The 23321-nt window shown below is 43.2% G+C and overlaps 1 protein-coding gene across 1 annotated transcript; it reads right to left on the reverse strand.

Annotated features, from left to right (window-relative positions):
* Positions 1-202: 202 nt before the first annotated feature.
* Positions 203-21101, reverse strand: C1H1orf158 (chromosome 1 C1orf158 homolog). Its single transcript, XM_040428982.1, has 4 exons — positions 20938-21101; positions 6740-6853; positions 4697-4871; positions 203-512 (listed from the first exon to the last, which is right to left on the reverse strand). Exons 1-4 carry the CDS (start codon positions 21046-21048, stop codon positions 232-234), a joined length of 681 nt encoding a protein of 226 aa, XP_040284916.1. The 5' UTR covers positions 21049-21101; the 3' UTR covers positions 203-231.
* Positions 21102-23321: the final 2220 nt, after the last annotated feature.

Here is a 23321-nt window from a genome sequence, read left to right on the forward strand (position 1 = left end):
AAATCTGCTCTGTTTCAGCATCCTCACTTTGATTCTCCCTGCTTGTTACCTTCCCTGTCTTTTATCGTATTTTTTAATTTGACAAACCTTTAAAGTGCAATCTAAGAAAAATTCCTGAAAACTTTTTCCATACAATGGTATTAATTGAAATTTATTATCATATTGATCTTGAAGTTAATCCATCCAGATGAGTTGATGATGGTGGAATAGTAGGATTTCCATTAACTACATTTAGGATGTTGACTCCATTATCAGGTTGTTAGTTCTCTGAACTGGGTTATCTGGGACCTGAAGGTATGCTTGAGATTTAAAGTCTAAAGCTTTATTAGCATTATTGGGCTGATGCATAGTACTGGACAGGACACGGGGAGCCACTCCATATCGGGATGTCATAAAGGCAGAGGGTGGTGGTTGCCTGTATGACGCAGAATAGATGCTTCTCAGCTCTTCAGAAACTTGGTCTCTCCAGAGTTTTTGCTTTCCTTGCAGGAGACCAAAATTGGTTGGTGGAGCTGAAAAACAAACAATTCATAAGAATAAATTCTCATTCTCATATTTGATGGCATTTTGGAGCTGCCTAGTTTAGAAACCCCATTTTTAAATACCCCATTAGTGAATTCTGGGTTAACAAAGGGCGGCACTATGGTATTCTAAGCCCCACCTACTTCTGTTGGCCCTGTCTAGTTGTGTTGCCCTGCCTTCTGTCAATTTTAACCTGCCTAGAACATGCGTCCACTTTTAGTTTTTTTTCCAGGGCCACTTTAAGTTCCCATTCCACCCCTGAGTCCATACATTCTAGGCACAACCTTCCTCATTCTTGAAAGTTGAATGTGACTGCCTCTACATAGCTGGCCCTGCCTAAAGCTTTATGAATAAGTTACCTAATACAATTAATTACACTCCACAGTCAGCAATCAATACTAAAAATTACTCCGATGTGTATTATACAGTATAAGCATGTACACTATAATTTTTTCCCATTATTTCGTTCACCGTATGGGATAAAATACTTTTATAGATCTGATGTTTTGTAAGCAGTGATGCCAATGACCTTTACTTTTTTACTGTTTATTTTTATATGTAGAATACGAAAAAGGAGGTAATGTGGATTTTAATTATTTTTGCATTTTTTATATTTTTGAAAACATATTTTTCTTATTTTTAGACCCACTTTAGAACTTGAACATTCAATCATCAAATCACTTCTACCATACACCGCAACTGATTACTATTGCAGTCTATAGGAAAATTGCTGTTACAGAGTGTAGTGTCCCACTAGGTAGATGTGGGCACTACACAAGGGTCAATTGGGTCACGTTGTTCTCCACCTCCTGTGGAACAGTGGCATTGTATTTTACATTACATTTTAATGTATATTGCTATGTTTTATGTGTATTTTCCCTGCTTTATCTGTGTATCAGGCCTGTTAGGGTACAGTTCCTCCTCCTAGACAGTAGAGGGAGCTAGGGAACCCCTAATATATATAGTCAGGTCCTGTTCAGGGAAAGGTGTGTAGAGTCAGTTCAGAGTGGGCACTTTAGCCAGGCAGGAGTTGAAGGCCAGGTTCTGACATGCAGCTAGACAGTCCAGGCTTCTAGTTGCCCCACCAGGAGAAGGGTTTGCCTCCTGAGAGAAACCAAGTTCCCATAACAGAGCAGAGCAGAGCCAGTATTCCAGCCAGACAAGAGAGCTGAAGGGCAGAAGGATTTATTTGAAAGCAAGGACATATACCTGAGGAAGTTTCCCTAACCAAGGATAAAGCCAATAATAGGGCGTATAAAGACAGACAGGATTTCTGAGGAAAAGTGCAGCCTGATCTGTAAGTGTGTTAACCCTCTGAGTATCTTGCAAGAACATTGTGCCTGCCATTTGTATAAGCCTGCTTGTGACTGCTGCTGACCTATGGAACTGAACAAAAGACTGTAAATAGTTGATTGTTTCCAGTAAAAGGAAGTTTTGGTTCACCACAACATCGTGTTCCTCAATTATTCCTATTATAAATCGGTGTGCCACCGTTACCGGCACTGGCGTCACAAACTTAAAAGGACCTTGCCACCGGCACGTTAAACCTGCAACACCCAGGGCACCTCGCCTACCACCGGCCTGGTCCCTATACATTGAGAGTGCCCCAGAGGACTCCTGTGCCAGCCTCTCTATCACTGCTGTACGCCTGCCCAGGGTCTTTCATAAACTGTGAGTAACCAAGAGCAACCCTCGTTTGCCTATTAACCGTGACCTCACCATCGCAATACCCTGCAGGGCTGCGTACTGCAAGAGATTAACAGGAACTTCGCTATCGCAGGTTCGGGAGCCTTCACAAGGCTCCAAGCTGTCATAGTAACGAAATCTCTCCTGCAATTTTATCGCAGGCGAGCTGTTCTGTCACCGGGAGCTGCCTACTCCTGGTATATGATCCCTCAGATGCCATGGCTGCAATTAATTACAGCATCTGAAGGGTTACTATATCGGCGTAGTAAAACAGTAGGTACCGACCCCCTATGGCTCTGTCACAACTCCTGCCATGTATGGTGGATATCGGAAACTGAATTTAAAACAAAAAATATATATATATTGTGAAAAGGTGCCGTAGTAGATGATAGATACATGTCACTGAGGTGCCTGGCCTCGGTGAAATAAACCGGTAACATTTTGTCAGTAACCCTAGGTCACTGACACTTGTTAGTAGTAGTTTAGCTGCTGGCTGCAACTGATCCGGGCCTGGTTTCATTGGAGTAGTCAAAGAGCAGGGTGGTATAACTACTCCCATGTATTCAGACCAGGTTTTGGCTGGCCTATATAAGCTAGGAAGCCCAGGAGAGCCTAGTTCCTAGTCTGTGTGATGGACTGGGAGTACAGCTATGTGGAGTGTTTCAGCGGAGAAGAATGCTATTGCCAAGTCTTTTCCCCCTCAAGCTGGTGGTGGAAACCAGGAACTACAGAGGACTGTAAGTCAGACCACTACACATGGACTGTGCTTTTTTGTGTGTTTACATGCTGAGTAAGCGAGTATTTGTTGAATCCATTTTTGACTAAATAAAAAGGCTATTGTTTGAACTATATCTGAAGTCAACATTTGAGCTGATCGCCACAAAATATACACTGCTCAAAAAAATAAAGGGAACACTTAAACAACACAATGTAACTCCAAGTCAATCACACTTCTGTGAAATCAAACTGTCCACTTAGGAAGCAACACTGAGTGACAATCAATTTCACATGCTGTTGTGCAAATGGGATAGACAACAGGTGGAAATTATAGGCAATTAGCAAGACACCCCCAATAAAGGAGTGGTTCTGCAGGTGGTGACTACAGACCACTTCTCAGTTCCTATGCTTCCTGGCTGATGTTTTGGTCACTTTTGAATGCTGGCGGTGCTTTCACTCTAGTGGTAGCATGAGACGGAGTCTACAACCCACACAAGTGGCTCAGGTAGTGCAGCTTATCCAGGATGGCACATTAATGCGAGCTGTGGCAAGAAGGTTTGCTTTGTCTGTCAGCGTAGTGTCCAGAGCATGGAGGCGCTACCAGGAGACAGGCCAGTACATCAGGAGACGTGGAGGAGGCTGTAGGAGGGCAACAACACAGCAGCAGGACCGCTACCTCCGCCTTTGTGCAAGGAGGAACAGGAGGAGCACTGCCAGAGCCCTGCAAAATGACCTCCAGCAGGCCACAAATGTGCATGTGTCTGCTCAAACAGTCAGAAACAGACTCCATGAGGGTGATATGAGGGCCCGACGTCCACAGGTGGGGGTTGTGCTTACAGCCCAACACCGTGCAGGACGTTTGGCATTTGCCAGAGAACACCAAGATTGGCAAATTCGCCTCTGGCGCCCTGTGCTCTTCACAGATGAAAGCAGGTTCACACTGAGCATGTGACAGACATGACAGAGTCTGGAAACGCCGTGGAGAACGTTCTGCTGCCTGCAACATCCTCCAGCATGACCGGTTTGGCATCGGGTCAGTAATGGTGTGGGGTGGCATTTCTTTGGAGGGCCGCACAGCCCTCCATGTGCTCGCCAGAGGTAGCCTGACTGCCATTAGGTACCGAGATGAGATCCTCAGACCCCTTGTGAGACCATATGCTGGTGCGGTTGGCCCTGGGTTCCTCCTAATGCAAGACAATGCTAGACCTCATGTGGCTGGAGTGTGTAAGCAGTTCCTGCAGGACGAAGGCATTGATGCTATGGACTGGCCCGCCCGTTCCCCAGACCTGAATCCAATTGAGCACATCTGGGACATCATGTCTCGCTCTATTCACCAACGTCACGCTGCACCACAGACTGTCCAGGAGTTGGCAGATGCTTTAGTCCAGGTCTGGGAGGAGATCCCTCAGGAGACTGTCCGCCACCTCATCAGGAGCATGCACAGGCGTTGTAGGGAGGTCATACAGGCACATGGAGGCCACACACACTACTGAGCCTCATTTTGACTTGTTTTAAGGACATTACATCAAAGTTGGATCAGCCTGTAGTGTGTTTTTCCACTTTAATTTTGAGTGTGACTCCAAATCCAGACCTCCATGGGTTGAAAAATTTGATTTCCATTTTTTATTTTTGTGTGATTTTGTTGTCAGCACATTCAACTATGTAAAGAACAAAGTATTTCAGAAGAATATTTAATTAACTAAGATCTAGGATGTGTTATTTTTGTGTTCCCTTTATTTTTTTGAGCAGTGTATATATATATATATATTACCTGTAGAAGGAAAATCAGATTTTTCTGGAGCCCAGGTCAGACTGTTTCCATCCCAGCTCCGAAGAGGAGGTAAAGTAGAGTTTCCACTTCTTATGTAATCGTCATCATACTGTGATACTAAGTGCCTAGAACTCAGCTGTCCGTGATGTGACAGTAAATGATGTCCTGGTAAACCCTAGCATGCAACGCAAAAAAATAGTTTTACCGGATTAACAGCAGGCAAGACATGATGGAAATAAATTGCAAAACAATGAGATTATCGATGGTGCGGGGACCCAATACAAAATCTGTAACTTGGTCCCCATCTACCATGTGCCATGACGTGACAAAGAGGCATTTACGTTCACCAGAGCCAGGTTGCAACAGCTACCACAGCAACCTCCGCATCAGGATTACCAACCGTACAGAAAATTCTGGACAGTCCGTAAAAATAGGCAACTTTTTTCCTGTCTCCGTAAAAAAAAACAGATGTGTCAGTGAATTTTTTTTGAGGCTGGTGGTACTTGACTAGATTAATTTGGTGCTAATTATCATTCTTTCACAGCTCACAGTAAATTCTGGTAATGAGTTATTATCAGTATATTAAGGCTACTTTCACACTCGCGTTTTGGGCGGATCCGTCATGGATCTGCAAAAACGGATCCGTTACAATACAACCGCATGCTTTAGTCATGAACGGATCCGTTTGTATTATCTGTAACATAGCCAAGACCGATCTGTCATGAACTCCATTGAAAGTCAATGGGAGACGGATCAGTTTTCTATTGTGCCAGATTGTGTCAGTGAAAACGGATCCGTCCCCATTGACTTACATTGTGTGCCAGGATGGATCCGTTTGGCTCAGTTTCGTCAAGCGGACACCAAAACGCTGCAAGCAGCGTCCGCCTCCAGAGCGGAATGGTGACTGAATGGAGGCAAACTGATGCATTCTGAGCGGATCGTTTTCCATTCAGAATGCATTAGGGCAAAACTGATCCGTTTTGGACCGCTTGTGAGAGCCCTGAACGGATCTCACAAACGGAAAGCCAAAACGCCAGTGTGAAAGGAGCCTTAGCTATAGACATGGATTACTTATCATCTTTATCATTCATTATGGTTTTCCAATTTGTCCGTAAAAAATGTTGGCTGTCCGTGATTTTGGGATAAGTTGTCCAAAAAAAAAAGAAAAACTCTTGTTGGCAAGCCTGGTCCCCATATTCGGGTCCAATGGGCAGTCTGACAGCTATTACTCTATACGATCATGCAGGGAAGGCTGTCAATCACTGATAGGACCTCCCACTGGACTCCAAAGCATAAAAAGAGCAGCAATTTTAGATCAATAAAATAAACCTTATAATAATTATTTTCCCACAAAACGATATATCAATCTGCTCAGCTCCTCCTGCTCTATAACATGCTGCCTGCAGATTGAACTGCATTCTAACACTGACAAGTCTTCCTAAAGTATTGCAATAAACTGACATCTGAACTGCTAGCATAATAAGCACAAGCAACAAAAAACGGTTTTGGTTTTACCTCCATTCTTTTTAAGAAACCTCTCCTCTGCATTTATCTGAATTTCAGGATAAATTCGATTCGCCTAGAAGCCGAATATCCTTGTGCTTCGTGTCAGCGAATCGATTTAACCTAAAATAATACCTCCTCCATTTGCTCGCAATGGGCCGCCAGCCTCCATCTTGCTTAAACGGGCCGGGGTGATGACGTAATCTCGTGCCGCACAGGATTTCGGTTGAGATCTTCAAGCAAGATGGCAGCAGCCAGATCGTCGCGAGCAAATGGAGGCGGTAAGTTTGAGTAAACTTTTTTCATGTGTGAACGCGGCATCTCAGGGGTACAATGACGGGGGCGAAGCTATCTTAGTTCCTTGTCATTGCACAACTAATTTGTCACAAAGCAAATTTTTTGGTGATATTCATATAACATGCTGCCTGCAGATTGAACTGCATTCTAACACTGACAAGTCTTCCTAAAGTATTGCAATAAACTGACATCTGAACTGCTAGCATAATAAGCACAAGCAACAAAAAACGGTTTTGGTTTTACCTCCATTCTTTTTAAGAAACCTCTCCTCTGCATTCGATCCGGCTTACTGTCTGAGAACTGTACAAAGTCTTTTTCATAGCAGCTCTTCGATGTCGGGAGACTGCTTCTCCTAAACTAAATGACAAAAATCAAAGTGTGTATTACAGTGAGGGATGCTGCAGTGTAATCATGAACAAATTTTATACATAGCACACACTATATGAAAGGATGGACGCTTCATTGTTGGGATGTCCTTAAAGGGCTTTTCCGGTTTGCATCAACATCCTTTGACATAACCATTTAAGGTCGCTGTCATTTTGTAATGTATTTATTTTACTTTTGATGCTTCTATCTTCCGTTGTGGGCTGTGGTCACATGACCATGTCCATGCAGCTCTACCTTATGTCCATGGGCGTGTCAAAGTAGCAACAGGGGCAGTGATAGGTGAGTGTCCATGTATGTATCAGGGTGGGAGGAGCTGAAAACTAACTAGGTGTTGTTAGGGGCGGTGCTGGAGCTGTGGCAGAGAAAGGAGAAGTGCATCATGGGATTGGGGCTACATACAGGATGGAAACAAACCAGAGTGATTTGTTTACAAGGTGACAATGGGTCAGGAGAGTCCAAATGGGGGAAAAAAGGTATATGAGGTAAGCAACTACATGACCATATTAATCGCAGAAAACCTCTGTAACCCCTTCCTGACATCCGTCGTACATGTACAGCGGATGTCGGGTCTTTAAAGATGGTGTCATAGCTGCCAGGTGAATGCTGTTTCATGCAGCAGGCACCCGCAGCTAAAGTGATATATATCCCAAAATGGTATTATCAAAAACTACAGATCGTCCTGCAAAAAAATTAGTCCCCACATATCTCTGTATACATACCTATAAAAAAAGTTATAAGGGTCAGAATATAGCGATGAAAAAGAAAACATCTTTTTCAAATGTTTTTTTTTTCAGTATTAAAACGCAAGAAAAACTATAGATATGTATGATATCACCAGATTTGTACTGACCTGGAGAATGAAGAGCACAAGTCAGTTTTAACGCATAGTTAAGGCCGTAAAAAGAACTCTATCAAACTGCAGTGGAATTGCATTTATTTTCCAATTATACCCCTTTTGGTATTTTTTTTCCACTTCCCACTAAATCCTATGCAATATTAAATGGTGGTATTAGAAAATACAATTTGTCCCACAAAAAAAAGAAGAAGCCCTCACACGGCTATGTGAATGTAAAAATAAAAAAGTTATGGCTCTTGGAAGGCAGGGAGCGAAAAAAAAAATTGGAAAAATCGCTGTGTCAGGAAAGGGTTGAACACTTTCTATCTCCACTCTAATAATAAAAGTTACAAGTGCTCATGATGCTTCACACACTATTTCATTAACCACTTGAGTTGAGGACTAAAGATGAGCGAATCGAATCCCACAAAGTGGAATTCGATCTGAATTTCAGGATAAATTCGATTCGCCTAGAAGCCGAATATCCTTGTGCTTCGTGTCAGCGAATCGATTTAACCTAAAATAATACCTCCTCCATTTGCTCGCAATGGGCCGCCAGCCTCCATCTTGCTTAAACGGGCCGGGGTGATGACGTAATCTCGTGCCGCACAGGATTTCGGTTGAGATCTTCAAGCAAGATGGCAGCAGCCAGATCGTCGCGAGCAAATGGAGGCGGTAAGTTTGAGTAAACTTTTTTCATGTGTGAACGCGGCATCTCAGGGGTACAATGACGGGGGCGAAGCTATCTTAGTTCCTTGTCATTGCACAACTAATTTGTCACAAAGCAAATTTTTTGGTGATATTCAGCGAATCAGCCAAATCGAACTTTTAAGAAGTTCGCTCATCTCTATCAGGACCAGTCAACAACATTGGAGTAGTCCCTTGTTATCTGTTGAGCGCCATTTTATCAACAGTATCCGAAATTCCCATGTGCCTGGACCACAAGGTGTTGCTGAGCCCTGTGAAGCCAGGACCATGAGGTGTCGCTGAGCCCTAAGAACGCTGAATGCTGTACTATACGGAGCAGGATAACTTTCCTGGATTGACCCTTTAGATGTAAACTGTAACCATAGTATCTAAGAGGCTAGACATAGAGAAAGGGCTCCGCGTGTCACTCCATCAGCGCCCAGTGATTGCCAGCGGCTGTCATGGTACATACAGTTGCAAGAAAAAGTATGTGAACCCTTTGGAATTATATGGATTTATGCACAAATTGGTCATAAAATGTGATCTGATCTTCATCTAAGTCACAACAATAGACAATCACAGTCTGCTTAAACTAAAAACACACAAAGAACTAAATGTTACCATGTTTTTATTGAACACACCATGTAAACATTCACAGTGCAGGTGGAAAAAGTATGTGAACCCCTAGACTAATGACATCTCCAAGAGCTAATTGGAGTGAGGTGTCAGCCAACTGGAGTCCAATCAATGAGATGAGATTGGAGGTGTTGGTTACAGCTGCCCTGCCCTATAAAAAACACACACCAGTTCTGGGTTTGCTTTTCACAAGAATCATTGCCTGATGTGAATGATGCCTCGCACAAAAGAGCTCTCAGAAGACCTACGATTAAGAATTGTTGACTTGTATAAAGCTCCAAAAGTATATCTCCAAAAGCCTTGCTGTTTATCAGTCCACGGTAAGACACATTGTCTATAAATGGAGAAAGTTCAGCACTGCTGCTACTCTCCCTAGGAGTGGCCGTCCTGTAAAGATGACTGCAAGAGCACAGCGCAGACTGCTCAGTGAGGTGAAGAAGAAGCCTAGAGTGTCAGCTAAAGACTTACAAAAGTCTCTGGCATATGCTAACATGCCTGTTAGCGAATCTACGATACGTAAAACACTAAACAATAATGGATTTCATGAGAAGATACCACAGAAGAAGCCACTGCTGTCCAAAAAAAACATCGCTGCACGTTTACAGTTTGCACAAGAGCACCTGGATGTCCCACAGCAGTACTGGCAACATATTCTGTGGACAGATAAAACAAAGTTGAGTTGTTTGGAAGAAACACACAACACTATTGTGTGGAGAAAAAGAGGCACAGCACACCAACATCAAAACCTCATCCCAACTGTGAAGTATGGTGGTGGGGGCATCATGGTTTTGGGCTGCTTAGCTGTGTCAGGGCCTGGACGGATTGCTATCATCGAAGGAAAAATTAATTCCCAAGTTTATCAAGATATTTTGCAGGAGAACTTAAGGCAATTTTTCCACCATCTGAAGCTCAACAGAAGATGGGTGTTGCAACAGGACAATGACCCAAAGCATAGAAGTAAATCAACAACAGAATGGCTTAAACAGAAGAAAATACGCCTTCTGGAGTGGCCCAGTCAGAGTCCTGACCTCAACCCGATTGAGAAGCTGTGGCATGACCTCAAGAAAGCGATTCACACCAGACATCCCAAGAATATTGCGGAACTGAAACAGTTCTGTAAAGAGGAATGGTCAAGAATTACACCTGACCGTTGTGCACGTCTGATCTGCAACTACAGGAAACGTCTGGTTGAAGTTATTGCTGCCAAAGGAGGTTCAACCAGTTATTAAATCCAAGGGTTCACATACTTTTTCCACCTGCACTGTGAATGTTTACATGGTGTGTTCAATAAAAACATGGTAACATTTAATTCTTTGTGTGTTATTAGTTTAAGCAGACTGTGATTGTCTATTGTTGTGACTTAGATGAAGATCAGATCACATTTTATGACCAATTTGTGCAGAAATCCATATCATTCCAAAGGGTTCACATACTTTTTCTTGCAACTGTATATGGCCACAATAATGGGAAAATAAAATAGTTCCGGCTCTTGGAATGTGGCGATATAAGAACTATTTGTTTCCATGAAATGTGATCTTATTGTGCAAAAGTAGAAAAACATAGGAAATGTATATATGTTTGGTTTCACCCTAAATATACTGGTCCATAGAATAAAGGTAACTTTTTTTTATGGCACTCTGTGAAAAGCATCCAAGAGAAACAATAAGGCCCCTTTCACACGGGCGAGTATTCCGCGCGGATGCGATGCGTGAGTTGAACGCATTGCACCCGCACTGAATCCCGACCCATTCATTTCTATGGGGCTGTTCACATGAGCGGTGATTTTCACGCATCACTTGTGCGTTGCGTGAAAATCGCAGCATGCTCCTCTTTGTGTGTTTTTCACGCAACGCAGGCCCCATAGAAGTGAATGGGGTTGCGTGAAAATCGCAAGCATCCGCAAGCAAGTGCGGATGCGGTGCGATTTTCACGCACGGTTGCTAGGAGACGATTGGGATGGAGACCCGATCATTATTATTTCCCCTTATAACATGGTTATAAGGGAAAATAATAGCATTCTGAATACAGAATGCATAGTAAAATAGCGCTGGAGGGGTTAAAAAAAAAGAAAAAATTATTTAACTCACCTTAGTCCACTTGATCGCGCTGCCAGCATCTCCTTCTGTCTCCTTCTTTGCTGATTGTAGGAACAGGACCTGTGGTGACGTCACTCCGGTCATCACATGATCCATCACATGATCTTTTACCATGGTGATGGATCATGTGATGGACCATGTGACCACTGGAGTGACGTCACCACAGGTCCTGTTTCTACAATCAGCAAAGAAGGAGACAGAAGGAGATGCTGGGCTGCGCGATCAAGTGGACTAAGGTGAGTTAAATTATTTTTTTATTATTTTTAACCCCTCCAGCGCTATTTTACTATGCATTCTGTATTCAGAATGCTATTATTTTCCCTTATAACCATGTTATAAGGGGAAATAATACAATCTACAGAACACCGATCCCAAGCCCGAACTTCTGTGAAGAAGTTCGGGTTTGGGTACCAAACAGGCGCGATTTTTCTCACACGAGTGCAAAACGCATTACAATGTTTTGCACTTGCGTGGAAAAATCGCGCGTGTTCCCGCAACGCACCCGCACATTTTCCCGCAACGCCCGTGTGAAAGGGGCCTAAATCTGACAAAATGGGCACAGTAATGGAGGTGAGTGTGTGGGAGGGGGAACCCTCCAGTACTCAAGTGGTTAAGAGCTTCAATTTGTGCTTCAGAGCTGCTCTTCCTACTGCTACTGAGGGACAGGTAGATGCAACCATAGTCTGCCATTCTATTGTGGCTCTGCCTCCGTTTTCTAGCATAAAAAAGTCACAAGTATCAGCTTTTTCAACCACCCTTGCCACATTTCCAAAAAGTGGGCGGGGTATGGACAGAAGGAGATGGGACCCCAGTGTGACCTCTGTGGCCATGTGCACCAGAAAACAGCTGGAAGTCTATAGATACATTTGGTGTCACAGGGAACAATACTTATCATGGTACAAAAGGTGTTGTTTCTACTGGATTTTCTTCTAAGGCCCCATTCAGATGACCGTATGGCCGCCGTTCCCATGTTGCGGACCACAAACAGCGGATCTGCAAAACACGGGCATTGGCTGTGTGTACTCTGTGCTGCTTTGAGGACCCAATGACTTGATTGGGTTCGCAATCCGGCAAAATATAGAACATGCCCTATATTTTGCTGTGCGGCGGCATGGTTCGGAAGCCGATAGAAACACACGTCTTTTGCCATAGGATCGCAGACCCATTCAAGTCAATTGGTCCCCACCTCAGCGCGGAGTTCCACAAACACCTGATCACTGGTGGTGCCAGGGTTCGGACCTCCACCAATTAGATATTGATGGCCTGTCCTGAGGACAGATAATCAATATTCTACTCCAAGAAAACCCCTTTAAGAAAAACTGGGATGCCATAATAAAGAAAGTAGACATGTTCACATGTCTGCTTTCTTATTGACGAAGATGAGTGACAACTGTGGGTACCCACACTGTGTGAACACTTCCCAAACATAACCATTGTCTGGAAGAGATTCAGTACTAAAAATTCACTTTGCGTGGTCATTTCATGTGTAGACATCAATTCTTAGATTGAATGTTGCCCCCTTGTGGTCATAAATGGTATTAAGTTATATCCTAGAAGTTTTATATCCTAGAAGTTGCAGCACTCTTTTTGTAAAATGCATTCAATATTTAGACCCCATTGGATCTTGCCTGACAAAGACCCATGGGGTTGAGACATCGTTTGTCCGTATTTGTTGATACATTTCACAAGTGGGGAGCTGCAACTTATTCTGGTATTGCAATGGTAGATCCAGCGAACCAGGACATCGTCAGTGGGCACTGGTTAGGACCATTGGCTTTGACCTAACCGGACGCAGTACTCTTAGATAATTTACATGCTTTATGGCATGTATGTTGGCAGACGGACCTCTGTATGCCTGACTCACTGCATGAATTAGTTTGGTAGATGAATGCATGCCAGGTTGCATGTTGTAGGCAGGGAGACTAACCCTGTGTGTGTGCAAGACTTACGGATTTACACATCTCTTGGTGCGTGTTGTCAGCGCGTATATTTTCTGGATGGGTCATCAGCAGGGGCGTAGCTACAGGGTGTGCAGAGGTGACAGTATCTGATCGTGGGGGTTTGACACCCGGGATCCCTGCCGATCAGCTGTTTGAGAATGCACCAGCGCTTCTGTGAACGCCATGGCCTTCTCCATGCTCACCAAGCTCAGCGCCATACATTGTACAGCGGCTGTGCTTGGTATTGCAGCTCAGCCCCATTCACTCCTATCGAGGGGAGCTGCGCCTAGGCCATGTGACCGATGAACGTGTCGTCACACGGCCTAGGAAAAGCTGGAGAAAGCTGCGGCGCTACTCCAGAGGATAGGTCATCTGTATTAAAGTCTGATTATTATTATTTTTTGTGAGCTTACCTCACAAATACCTGGTTTTAACCATACCTACCTATACAATATATCAGTGATGCATTGGGAGAACGTGATTGAAATACATAGCTGCGTTGGTCATGGTAGTAGTGGCACTTGTAGCCATGGTGGTGATGATAGGGACACTGGTAGCTATGGTGGTAGTGGCACTCTGGGCAAATATAGAGGTGGGAATCATGGGGGGGGCGGGGGGTTGGGTCAATGAGCCCATGATGCCTTATCACAGTCTGAGAAAAGTTGTGGGGATAATGAAGATGATGATTGTGTGCTGAACAGGACAGGATTAGATCAGGGTGACAAGAAGGGAATGATGATAATATCAGAGGAGGAATCTGGTGATGGCGATAAAAAGTCTAAAAATCTTTATAAATTTGAATTCATGAAAATTCAAATCAGCCCCTTTTCCCGTATTAATAACAAAAATAAAAAATTAAGATCATTTTCACTGTTGTGCACAAACTGTCTGCACTATTAAAATATAAAGTATTTATACTGTATGATGAACACCATAATGGAAAAAATTCAAAACTGCGGATTCATCATTCAACTCACAAAACAAATGAATAAAAAAGTTCAAACAGGCATATACATTGCAAAATTGTATCAATTAAAACTACAGATTGCCCTGCAAAACCCCTACTTGACTTGCCCACACCTTGGCTTGCGCACACATCTTAAAAAAAAAAAAAACAGCTATTGGCAGATCTGCTTCTACTGTAGTCAGTAGGGATGAGCGTTTCATCCAAAGTCGATTCGCATAAAACTTCCTTCTAATTCTGTACGGAGCAGGAGCCCTGTACAGTATTAGAATGTATTGGCTCCGGTGAGCCGAAGTTATTACTTAGCGAAGTTTCGCAAGACTTCGCATTGTTAACTTCAGAAATTTATTTAGACTGTAAAGAACCATTTCACTAACTCTGGTTCCGTTCCAAGTGGTACCTTCGAACCGAACCAGAGTTCGGGAAATGTTTTTTTACAGTATAAATCAATTTCTGAAGTTATTATGCGAAGTCTCGCGAGACTTCGCAAAGTAATAACTTTGGCTCATTGGAGCCAATACATTCTAATACTGTACGGAGCGCTTGCTCTGTACAGTATTGAAATTAAGTTTTATGCGAATCGACTTCGGATGTTTCATCCGAAGTCGATTCGCTCATCCTTAGTAGTCAGCTCAGGAACAGGTGACACTGTTGCTGTTCAAAAGCTATCAGACCTAGAGCAAGCTCAGATGGTGGCAGAAATGTTGCAAGCACTGCTGTCAGTGGCTCTATGTGGGCAAATCCCTTATTGTTTTTTTGTCTACATTGATGGCCAACAAAACCATCGCAGTGTGCAAGATATGCAAGCAGAGAATAAGACATGCTGTTCTTGCAAAAATATAGGAACTACAGCTCTCTTTCAGCATACACTGCGTGCAGAATTATTAGGCATTTTGACCACATCATCCTCTTTATGCATGTTGTCTTACTCCAAGCTGTATAGGCTCGAAAGCCTACTACCAATTAAGCATATTAGGTGATGTGCATCTCTGTAATGAGAAGGGGTGTGGTCTAATGACATCAACACCCTATATTAGGTGTGCATAATTATTAGGCAACTTCCTTTCCTTTGGCAAAATGGGTCAAAAGAAGGACTTGACAGGCTCAGAAAAGTCAAAAATAGTGAGATATCTTGCAGAGGGATGCAGCACTCTTAAAATTGCAAAGCTTCTGAAGCGTGATCATCGAACAATCAAGCGTTTCATTCAAAATAGTCAACAGGGTCGCAAGAAGCGTGTGGAAAAACCAAGTCGCAAAATAACTGCCCATGAACTGAGAAAAGTCAAGCGTGCAGCTGCCAAGATGCCACTTGCCACCAGTTTGGTCATATTTCAGAGCTGCAACATCACTGGAGTGCCCAAAAGCACAAGGTGTGCAATACTCAGAGACATGGCCAAGGTAAGAAAGGCTGAAAGACGACCACCACTGAACAAGACACACAAGCTGAAACATCAAGACTGGGCCAAGAAATATCTCAAGACTGATTTTTCTAAGGTTTTATGGACTGATGAAATGAGAGTGAGTCTTGATGGGCCAGATGGATGGGCCCGTGGCTGGATTGGTAAAGGGCAGAGAGCTCCAGTCCGACTCAGCCGCCAGCAAGGTGGAGGTGGAGTACTGGTTTGGGCTGGTATCATCAAAGATGAGCTTGTGGGGCCTTTTCGGGTTGAGGATGGAGTCAAGCTCAACTCCCAGTCCTACTGCCAGTTTCTGGAAGACACCTTCTTCAAGCAGTGGTACAGGAAGAAGTCTGCATCCTTCAAGAAAAACATGATTTTCATGCAGGACAATGCTCCATCACACGTGTCCAAGTACTCCACAGCGTGGCTGGCAAGAAAGGGTATAAAAGAAGAAAATCTAATGACATGGCCTCCTTGTTCACCTGATCTGAACCCCATTGAGAACCTGTGGTCCATCATCAAATGTGAGATTTACAAGGAGGGAAAACAGTACACCTCTCTGAACAGTGTCTGGGAGGCTGTGGTTGCTGCTGCACGCAATGTTGATAGTGAACAGATCAAAACACTGACAGAATCCATGGATGGCAGGCTTTTGAGTGTCCTTGCAAAGAAAGGTGGCTATATTGGTCACTGATTTGTTTTTGTTTTGTTTTTGAATGTCAGAAATGTATATTTGTGAATGTTGAGATGTTATATTGGTTTCACTGGTAAAAATAAATAATTGAAATGGGTATATATTTGTTTTTTGTTACGTTGCCTAATAATTATGCACAGTAATAGTCACCTGCACACACAGATATCCCCCTAAAATAGCTAAAACTAAAAACTACTTCCAAAAATATTCAGCTTTGATATTAATGAGTTTTTTGGGTTCATTGAGAACATGGTTGTTGTTCAACAATAAAATTAATCCTCAAAAATACAACTTGCCTAATAATTCTGCACTCCCTGTATGAAGTGGTATCACATGCTCACAAATGAGGAAATTGAACTGACCAGTAATGTCAGCAAGACCATCCTCCTCCTCCTTGTTGTCATTCAGGCCACATCCAGAAGTAGTAAATGGTCATTGTTGTCATCCATCAGCATCATTAGCTACTGCTTCTCCTGCTCCAATTCAGTCATCCATAACAGAATGTGTGGACAGGAACCAACAATATGTGCCCAGTGATCAGCTTGTGTGTCAACTGAGCTCTCACCTGGTTGTTGGCAGTGCAGCTGATGCTTTACCACTTAGGCTACTTTCACACTTGCGGCAGAGAGATCCGGCAAGCAGTTCCGTCGCCGGAACTGCCTGCCGGATCAGGCAAAATCTATGCTAACTGATGGCATTAGTAAGACTGATCAGGATCCTGATCAGTCTTAAAAATGCCTGATCAGTCGAAAAAATGCATTGAAATGCCGGATCCGTCTTTCCGGTGTCATCCGGCAAAAACGGATCCGGCATTTATTTTTTCACCTTTTTTTCAGTCTGCGCATGCGCATACCGGAAGGACGGATCCGGCATTTTGGTATTCTGAATGCCGGATCCGGCACTAATACATTCCTATGGGAAAAAATGCCTGATCCTGCATTCAGGCAAGTCTTCAGTTTTTTTAGCCGGAGATAAAACCGTAGCATGCTACGGTTTTCTCTTTTGCCTGATCAGTCAAAACGACTCAACTGAAGACATCCTGATGCATCCTGAACGGATTACTCTCCATTCAGAATGCATGGGGACATACCTGATCAGTTCTTTTCCGGTATAGAGCCCCTGTGACGGAACTCTATGCCGGAAAAGAAAAACGCAAGTGTGAAAGTACCCTTAGTGGATTTCACTGCCTTTAGACAACTGATGACATGCACGAGTCTTAATGGAAGATACTTAGCCACTATTATATCTCAAAAAAGGCATTTCTGCCTCGTACTTATGACATGAAAAATATGGGCACCTTGGAATTGTCACTGTGTGGCAAGGTACATGCCACCATCGACACACTGAGCAGCAAGTACTCCAGGGATAGTACATGTCTTTAATAGTTCACTGGGTCAATGTTTTGCATATTAATGGCAATAATGCACCACCACCACAGGGCCAGGTGCTATTGTCAACAGTGATGAGCGGCAGGGGCAATATTCGAATTCGCAATATTTTGAGAATATTTGGGCGAATATTCAGCATATATTCGAGAATTCGTAATCTCCAGTCATTATTTTCTTGATTGCGAAAATCGGCAATCAGAAAATTCACTATAAAAATTTGCGATCAGCACTACTCCTAAAGTCAAAGATATTGCAGCCTTCTCATTGGTTCACAAGCAAGAAGCAGTGAGAGATCATGGGTACTGATGAAAAAAAATCAGGCATATCTCGTGTACTCAGGCCCTTCAAAGACGCCCTTCAGATTTTTAAGTAGAGATAAAAGCGACATAAACGATGTCATGCCCCTGTTATTTACACTAGATTACAAATGCTCATGAGGTGACGCCACAAGAGAAAGTGGAAGAGGAATGGAAGAAGAATAACTTCCACATCTTTTTCCCCTCCGTGTTGCTGTTGAGGACCCACATGTGCAGGAGTAAGTGAGGGAGGATGAGGAGGAGTTGGTGGTAAAGGGGGACAGGCACAGCTAGGAAACAAGCCTGACGCTCATTGTGGCAGACATGATGATGACCACACTGGTCACATCAACCATTGGAGTACAGGGTGGAGAACAAAACAACTGTATCTTTGAGTATGCTGGCGAGCATGGCAATTTTTATTCTTGGTTGTTTACACGGCGACAAGTGTATCATCTCATAGCCATGGTTTTAGACCCCCGTTGTAAAAGTTAAAGGGGTTGTGTCACATCAGTTAGTGACATTTTTTTTTTTTTTTTTTATGAAGCTGTGTGCTTGATTTTACTGATCTCTCTGTGTTGGTCTCAAAGGAGAATTAGATCTGGTTCCTAGGAGAATGAGCTCTGACATGTACTTCCTCTCCCTAGCATGGAACTCCCCCTCCTTGCAGAAAGTAGGTCCAGCCCACTTCTGTCAAGAAGGGAGGAACAGGGTAGTTAACCCTATTCCTGCCAACCATACCTTCCCTAGCTTAAGCACTCGACCAAAACATGACAATATATAGCAATAACTATATACAACGCATAATAACCATTTGCAGATACCCCAAGGTCTGGGGTACTGCACAGGCTGACATTGGTTACTGCCTATTTATCACAGGACCAGTGATTCCACTGATGTTGTTTGCCTGTCCATCATGTTCCATACTAAACTGCTGCTGTTGCCAGTGCTGCAGCTACTACAACCCCTGCTGCCACTACTACTACTACCCCTAAACAGACACACATTTCTGCCTTGTCCATCATGTTCCATATTGTACTGCTGCTGAGGACCCTACCTTGCTCAGTACTTTTTCTTCTTTAAAATAACACCAAACCTGTTGCAATTCCCTAAAAATTGATAATTTTTGGACCACTCGCTAAATTTTCTCACAAAGCCACAACATAACAAAATGTGTAAAAAGTGAAAGGGTCTGAAGACTTTGCAAATGTATTGTATAATCTGCTTGTCTGCCCGTGTACTGACTTCCTCAGGAAAGGTCACTGATATCAGCTCGGCCAAGCAGCTGTTTGAAGAGAATGCACGTTTACAGTTGTGTGTTTTATTTAATTGCGGAAGCAGAGGGACCTGATGTGAGTGTATGGTGCTATTATGCAGTCTGAATTATCCAGGGTAAAGCTCCCTGGGGGAAAAAAAAATGCTATTTAGCTCTCCTCCAGAATGGAGAAAGCTGTCTCTCTAGTGCCACCTGTGGATGGCAATGACCATTTTCAATGATCCCTACTCTTATGTAAAAGGCACAGTCAACCAGAACTAAACTCACGAGGAGTAACAACTGAGCTGTCTACAGATGGATGTATTTGGCTTGGCTGCTTGGCTGATGACTCAACACACCATGTTTTGGACAACTTGTCTATATACCTTTATAGCTACCTATATACAGTAATGTGCTAAATTCAGAGCACTTTAGAGAAGTAGGCAGATTAGCACTGGTGCCTTGCAGTTCTGTGATCCTGGGTTCAAATCCATTCATAGATATCCATAAACATCTGCAATAAGTTTAAATGCTCTCCTTGTGTTTGGTGGGTTTACTCTAGGTTCTCCAGGTTCCTACAACACTCCAAAAACACATTAGTGCACTAATTAGCTGCAATAGGTGTTTCTGATAGAAATGACTCTTTTACATATTCCTATGTGCAGCCCTTCTGGGGCCCCACTCGAGGATGGTGCAGCTACGAGGTGGACATTTTAGCTGAGCTTCCAATTTAACGTTACTTCAGAAGAAGGCTAAGCTTAGCAGTTGCAATTAAGTACAAAGCTTGATGGTTGCAGATGTATTATATAAGCTTGGAGGTTACGGGGCCTACCAAAAAGTCTGTCAGCTTAAGGTTTTCAGTTGTTCACACAGGGCAGACATGTACAGCCCACTGGCCACAGTCTCTAACAAAAACTCAAGCTACATCTGGTCAGGGCTATGCTAAGCAGAATATGAGTTGCTAACCTCAACTGTCTCCTGCTGTCTCTTCCCCCCCTTACTGAGCCTCATTTGAGGCTAGGGCTGCACGGCGATCTTAGCTATGATCCCTGTCATAAATTTCCAAAAATTGCACTTTCACTATGCTATGATGTAGCATATTAAAAGTGCAATCTTTGATCTTCGATTTCGCAATGGGTGTCATGACCAGGATCATCATGTAGCCCTAGCTTTACAATTGTGACACAAAGACACAAGAAGGCTGACAAACATAGGACAGAAATCAAACACCTCTGCGCTCTCAGGGTTACGCCCCTACAATCAAAGCATGTATGAAACAATTTAAAGGGGCCGCCCCACCTCCTTTTAGATATTAGATTGTGAGACCCAATAGGGACAGGGACTGGTATAAATATATGTTGATGTTCAGCACCACACTTACTGTAGAGAAAGACCACTTGGCTGCTATGGATCCCACAGTGAGAAGCGGACCTAACACTAAACTCCTGCTCCCCATATAAATCCACAGCATTTTCTTGCAGCAGCCACTAGAGGGAGTGTAGTGCAAAGAGATTTTACTGCATTCATTGATTTCAATGATAATTGTTTAAAGTCCTATGCATTAAGCTCCCTCCCTATAGAGGTGGCTGCAATAAACTGTATGAAGGGAAGCAGGAGATTTACATTAGTAAGGAGACAATTTATTAATGTATTTATTTCAGGTGTCTGGTGCAAACACATTGAGAATTATGGTATTCAGACTTCAATGCAGAGAGTAGATGAATTGCAATGAGATAAAACACAGAGTAAGAGGAAGGTTACAGAAACAGGACAAAATTCCTTTCTCCCAATTTATAATCCTGCTATTTGTAACGGTGCCCCCCTCTTGACACCACAGCCATGTCAGTGACACATGAAAAATACCTTTTTTCTCTCCTCCACCCAGTTTCCAATCAGCACTTTGTTGGAATATCTCTGCTCTATCCTCCATCCCGGCAGAGACCACTTCTTGGCACTGTCGTAGTATGCAGCCATGGTGAGACTGGATCTCTCCTGTGTAATGTCTGCTCCGTCTCCGGGAGATCACATCTCACTGTTCATTCTGCAGTCAGAATGTTTACTGTCGCCATAGGAACCACAATGACAACTCAGCTCCATTCACTCAGTCATCTGCATGTATCCAATAGATCCATTGTGTCCCAGATCAGCCTCCCAAAGGACTTTATAGGGACCTACAGCAACACCTTTTAGCAACTTTGTGCATATGGTCCTTGAACACCCAACTTCCAAAATAATTTATATTTTTTCCCATGACCCATGAATCTGCTTTTTCATATCTTTGTTAGCAATGATTTCCTTTTCAGTTTTCATAGGGATAAATAGTACAAAAATATTCTATATATTTATATATATATATATATATATATATATATATATATATATATGTATATACACACAAACACGCAGGTGCATCTCAATAAATTAGAATATCATTGAAAAGTTAATTTATTTCAGTAATTCATTTAAAAAAGTAATACTCATATATAATATAAATTTATTACACAAAGAGTGATCTATTTCAAGAGTTTATTTATTTTAATGGTGGTGATTATGGCTTACAGCTAGTGAAAAACCAAAAGTCTGTATCTCAAAAATCTTGGCATGCTGAAAAGTATGTACAGTATCTGCACTCAGTACTTGTTCAGGGCTCCTTTTTGCATGAAAAACTGCATCAATGTGATGTGGCATGGAGGTGATCAGCCTGTGGCACTGCTGAGGTGGTATGGAAGTCCAGGTTGCCTTGATAGTGGCTTTCAGCTCATCTGCATTGTTGGGTCTGGTGTCTCTCATGTTCCTCTTGACAATACCTCATAGCTTCTTTATGGGGTTTAGGTCAGGTGAGTTGCTGGCCAATCAAGCACAGTAATACCATGGTTATTAAACCAGGTATTGGTACTGTTGGCAGTGTGGGCAGCTGCCAAGTCCTGCTAGAAATTGAAATCAGCATCTCCATAAAGCTTGTCAACAGAGAGAAGCCTGAAGTGCTATAAGATTTTTTTCTGAAAACAGGACTTTGGACTGCTGAGAAACAGTCCAGTCCTTTTTCTCTGTAGCCCAGGCAAGACACGTCTGATGTTATCTCTGGGTCATAAGTGGCTTGACATATGGAATATGACCATCGTAGCCCATGTACTGGATATGTCTGTGTGTGGTGGCTTTTGAAGCACTGACTCCTTGAAGCCACATTCTCCTTCTTGCGAATCTCCCCAAATTCTTGAATGATCTATTCTTGACAATCCTTTCAAGGCTGCAGTTATCCCTGTTGCCTGTGAACCTTTTTCTACCACACTTTTTCCTTCCTCTCAACTTTCCATTGATATGCTTGTGAACAGGGAGCTTTTTTTAGCAATTACCTTTTGTGGCTTACCCTCTTAGTGGAGGGTTTCAAAGACAATGATGTACAACGTGCCAGTCCACAGGGGTAGAACACGTGAGGTTCACGGTGGGCAGAAGGATACAATAGTTCATCGGTTTCTCACAGTTTAGCAGATGCCTCCCTGGGCCAGCAGTGCGGTGAAGGGGAGAACAACACTGGATTCTCCGGGGCACACTCTATTACAGGGGACACCGGCCAGGTGGTGATCGAGGTGCCCTTGATGGTGATTGTGCAATGAGCAGGACACTGGTACAGTGGGTCAGCTATGCAGTGGGTCAGGATATATGTGTAATAATTTGTGATGCCAATTGCAGCTTGCGCAGGTACTGTAGCAGGGCCCTTTAAGATGTAATAACTCACGTACCAGGTGAGGAATGCCAGAGGGGGATAATGTCTCTGTGTAGTAGGTATTGTAGTGTCAACGGTGTCTCCTACCTTGGTACGGCTGGACTCCTGGATCCTGGCTCACTTGCAATAAAATGGAGAGTGGTCAGTAGGAGTAATTGAGGAAGGAATGAGATCCAAACAGGGAATATAATCCAACTTGTCTTTACTTAGTGATTGGCAGCTTTGATCCATTCAAGTTACAGCTTTAGTCTTGGGCCTAGCAGGTATTGGCAATATGTGGCAAGAATCTATATGTATTCTGCTTCTATAATATATATCTAATAGATCTGGCAGGTATCTATCTTCTGCTCTGTCTGTCTTCTACTTGGTTTGGGCCTGACTAGCTGAGTAGGTATTTGGCTTCTCCTGGTCTTTGGATCTGTACTCACAGGACCGCTCGCAGGGTATGATGGCTTCTTCCTGGAGATCTGTAGTTCTGGAGGTGCTGCTTGCTTGTCACCAGCTGAGGTAGAAGACTCAGGCT

This window comes from Bufo bufo, chromosome 1 (genome assembly GCF_905171765.1).
Source record: "Bufo bufo chromosome 1, aBufBuf1.1, whole genome shotgun sequence".
Lineage (NCBI taxonomy): Eukaryota > Metazoa > Chordata > Amphibia > Anura > Bufonidae > Bufo > Bufo bufo.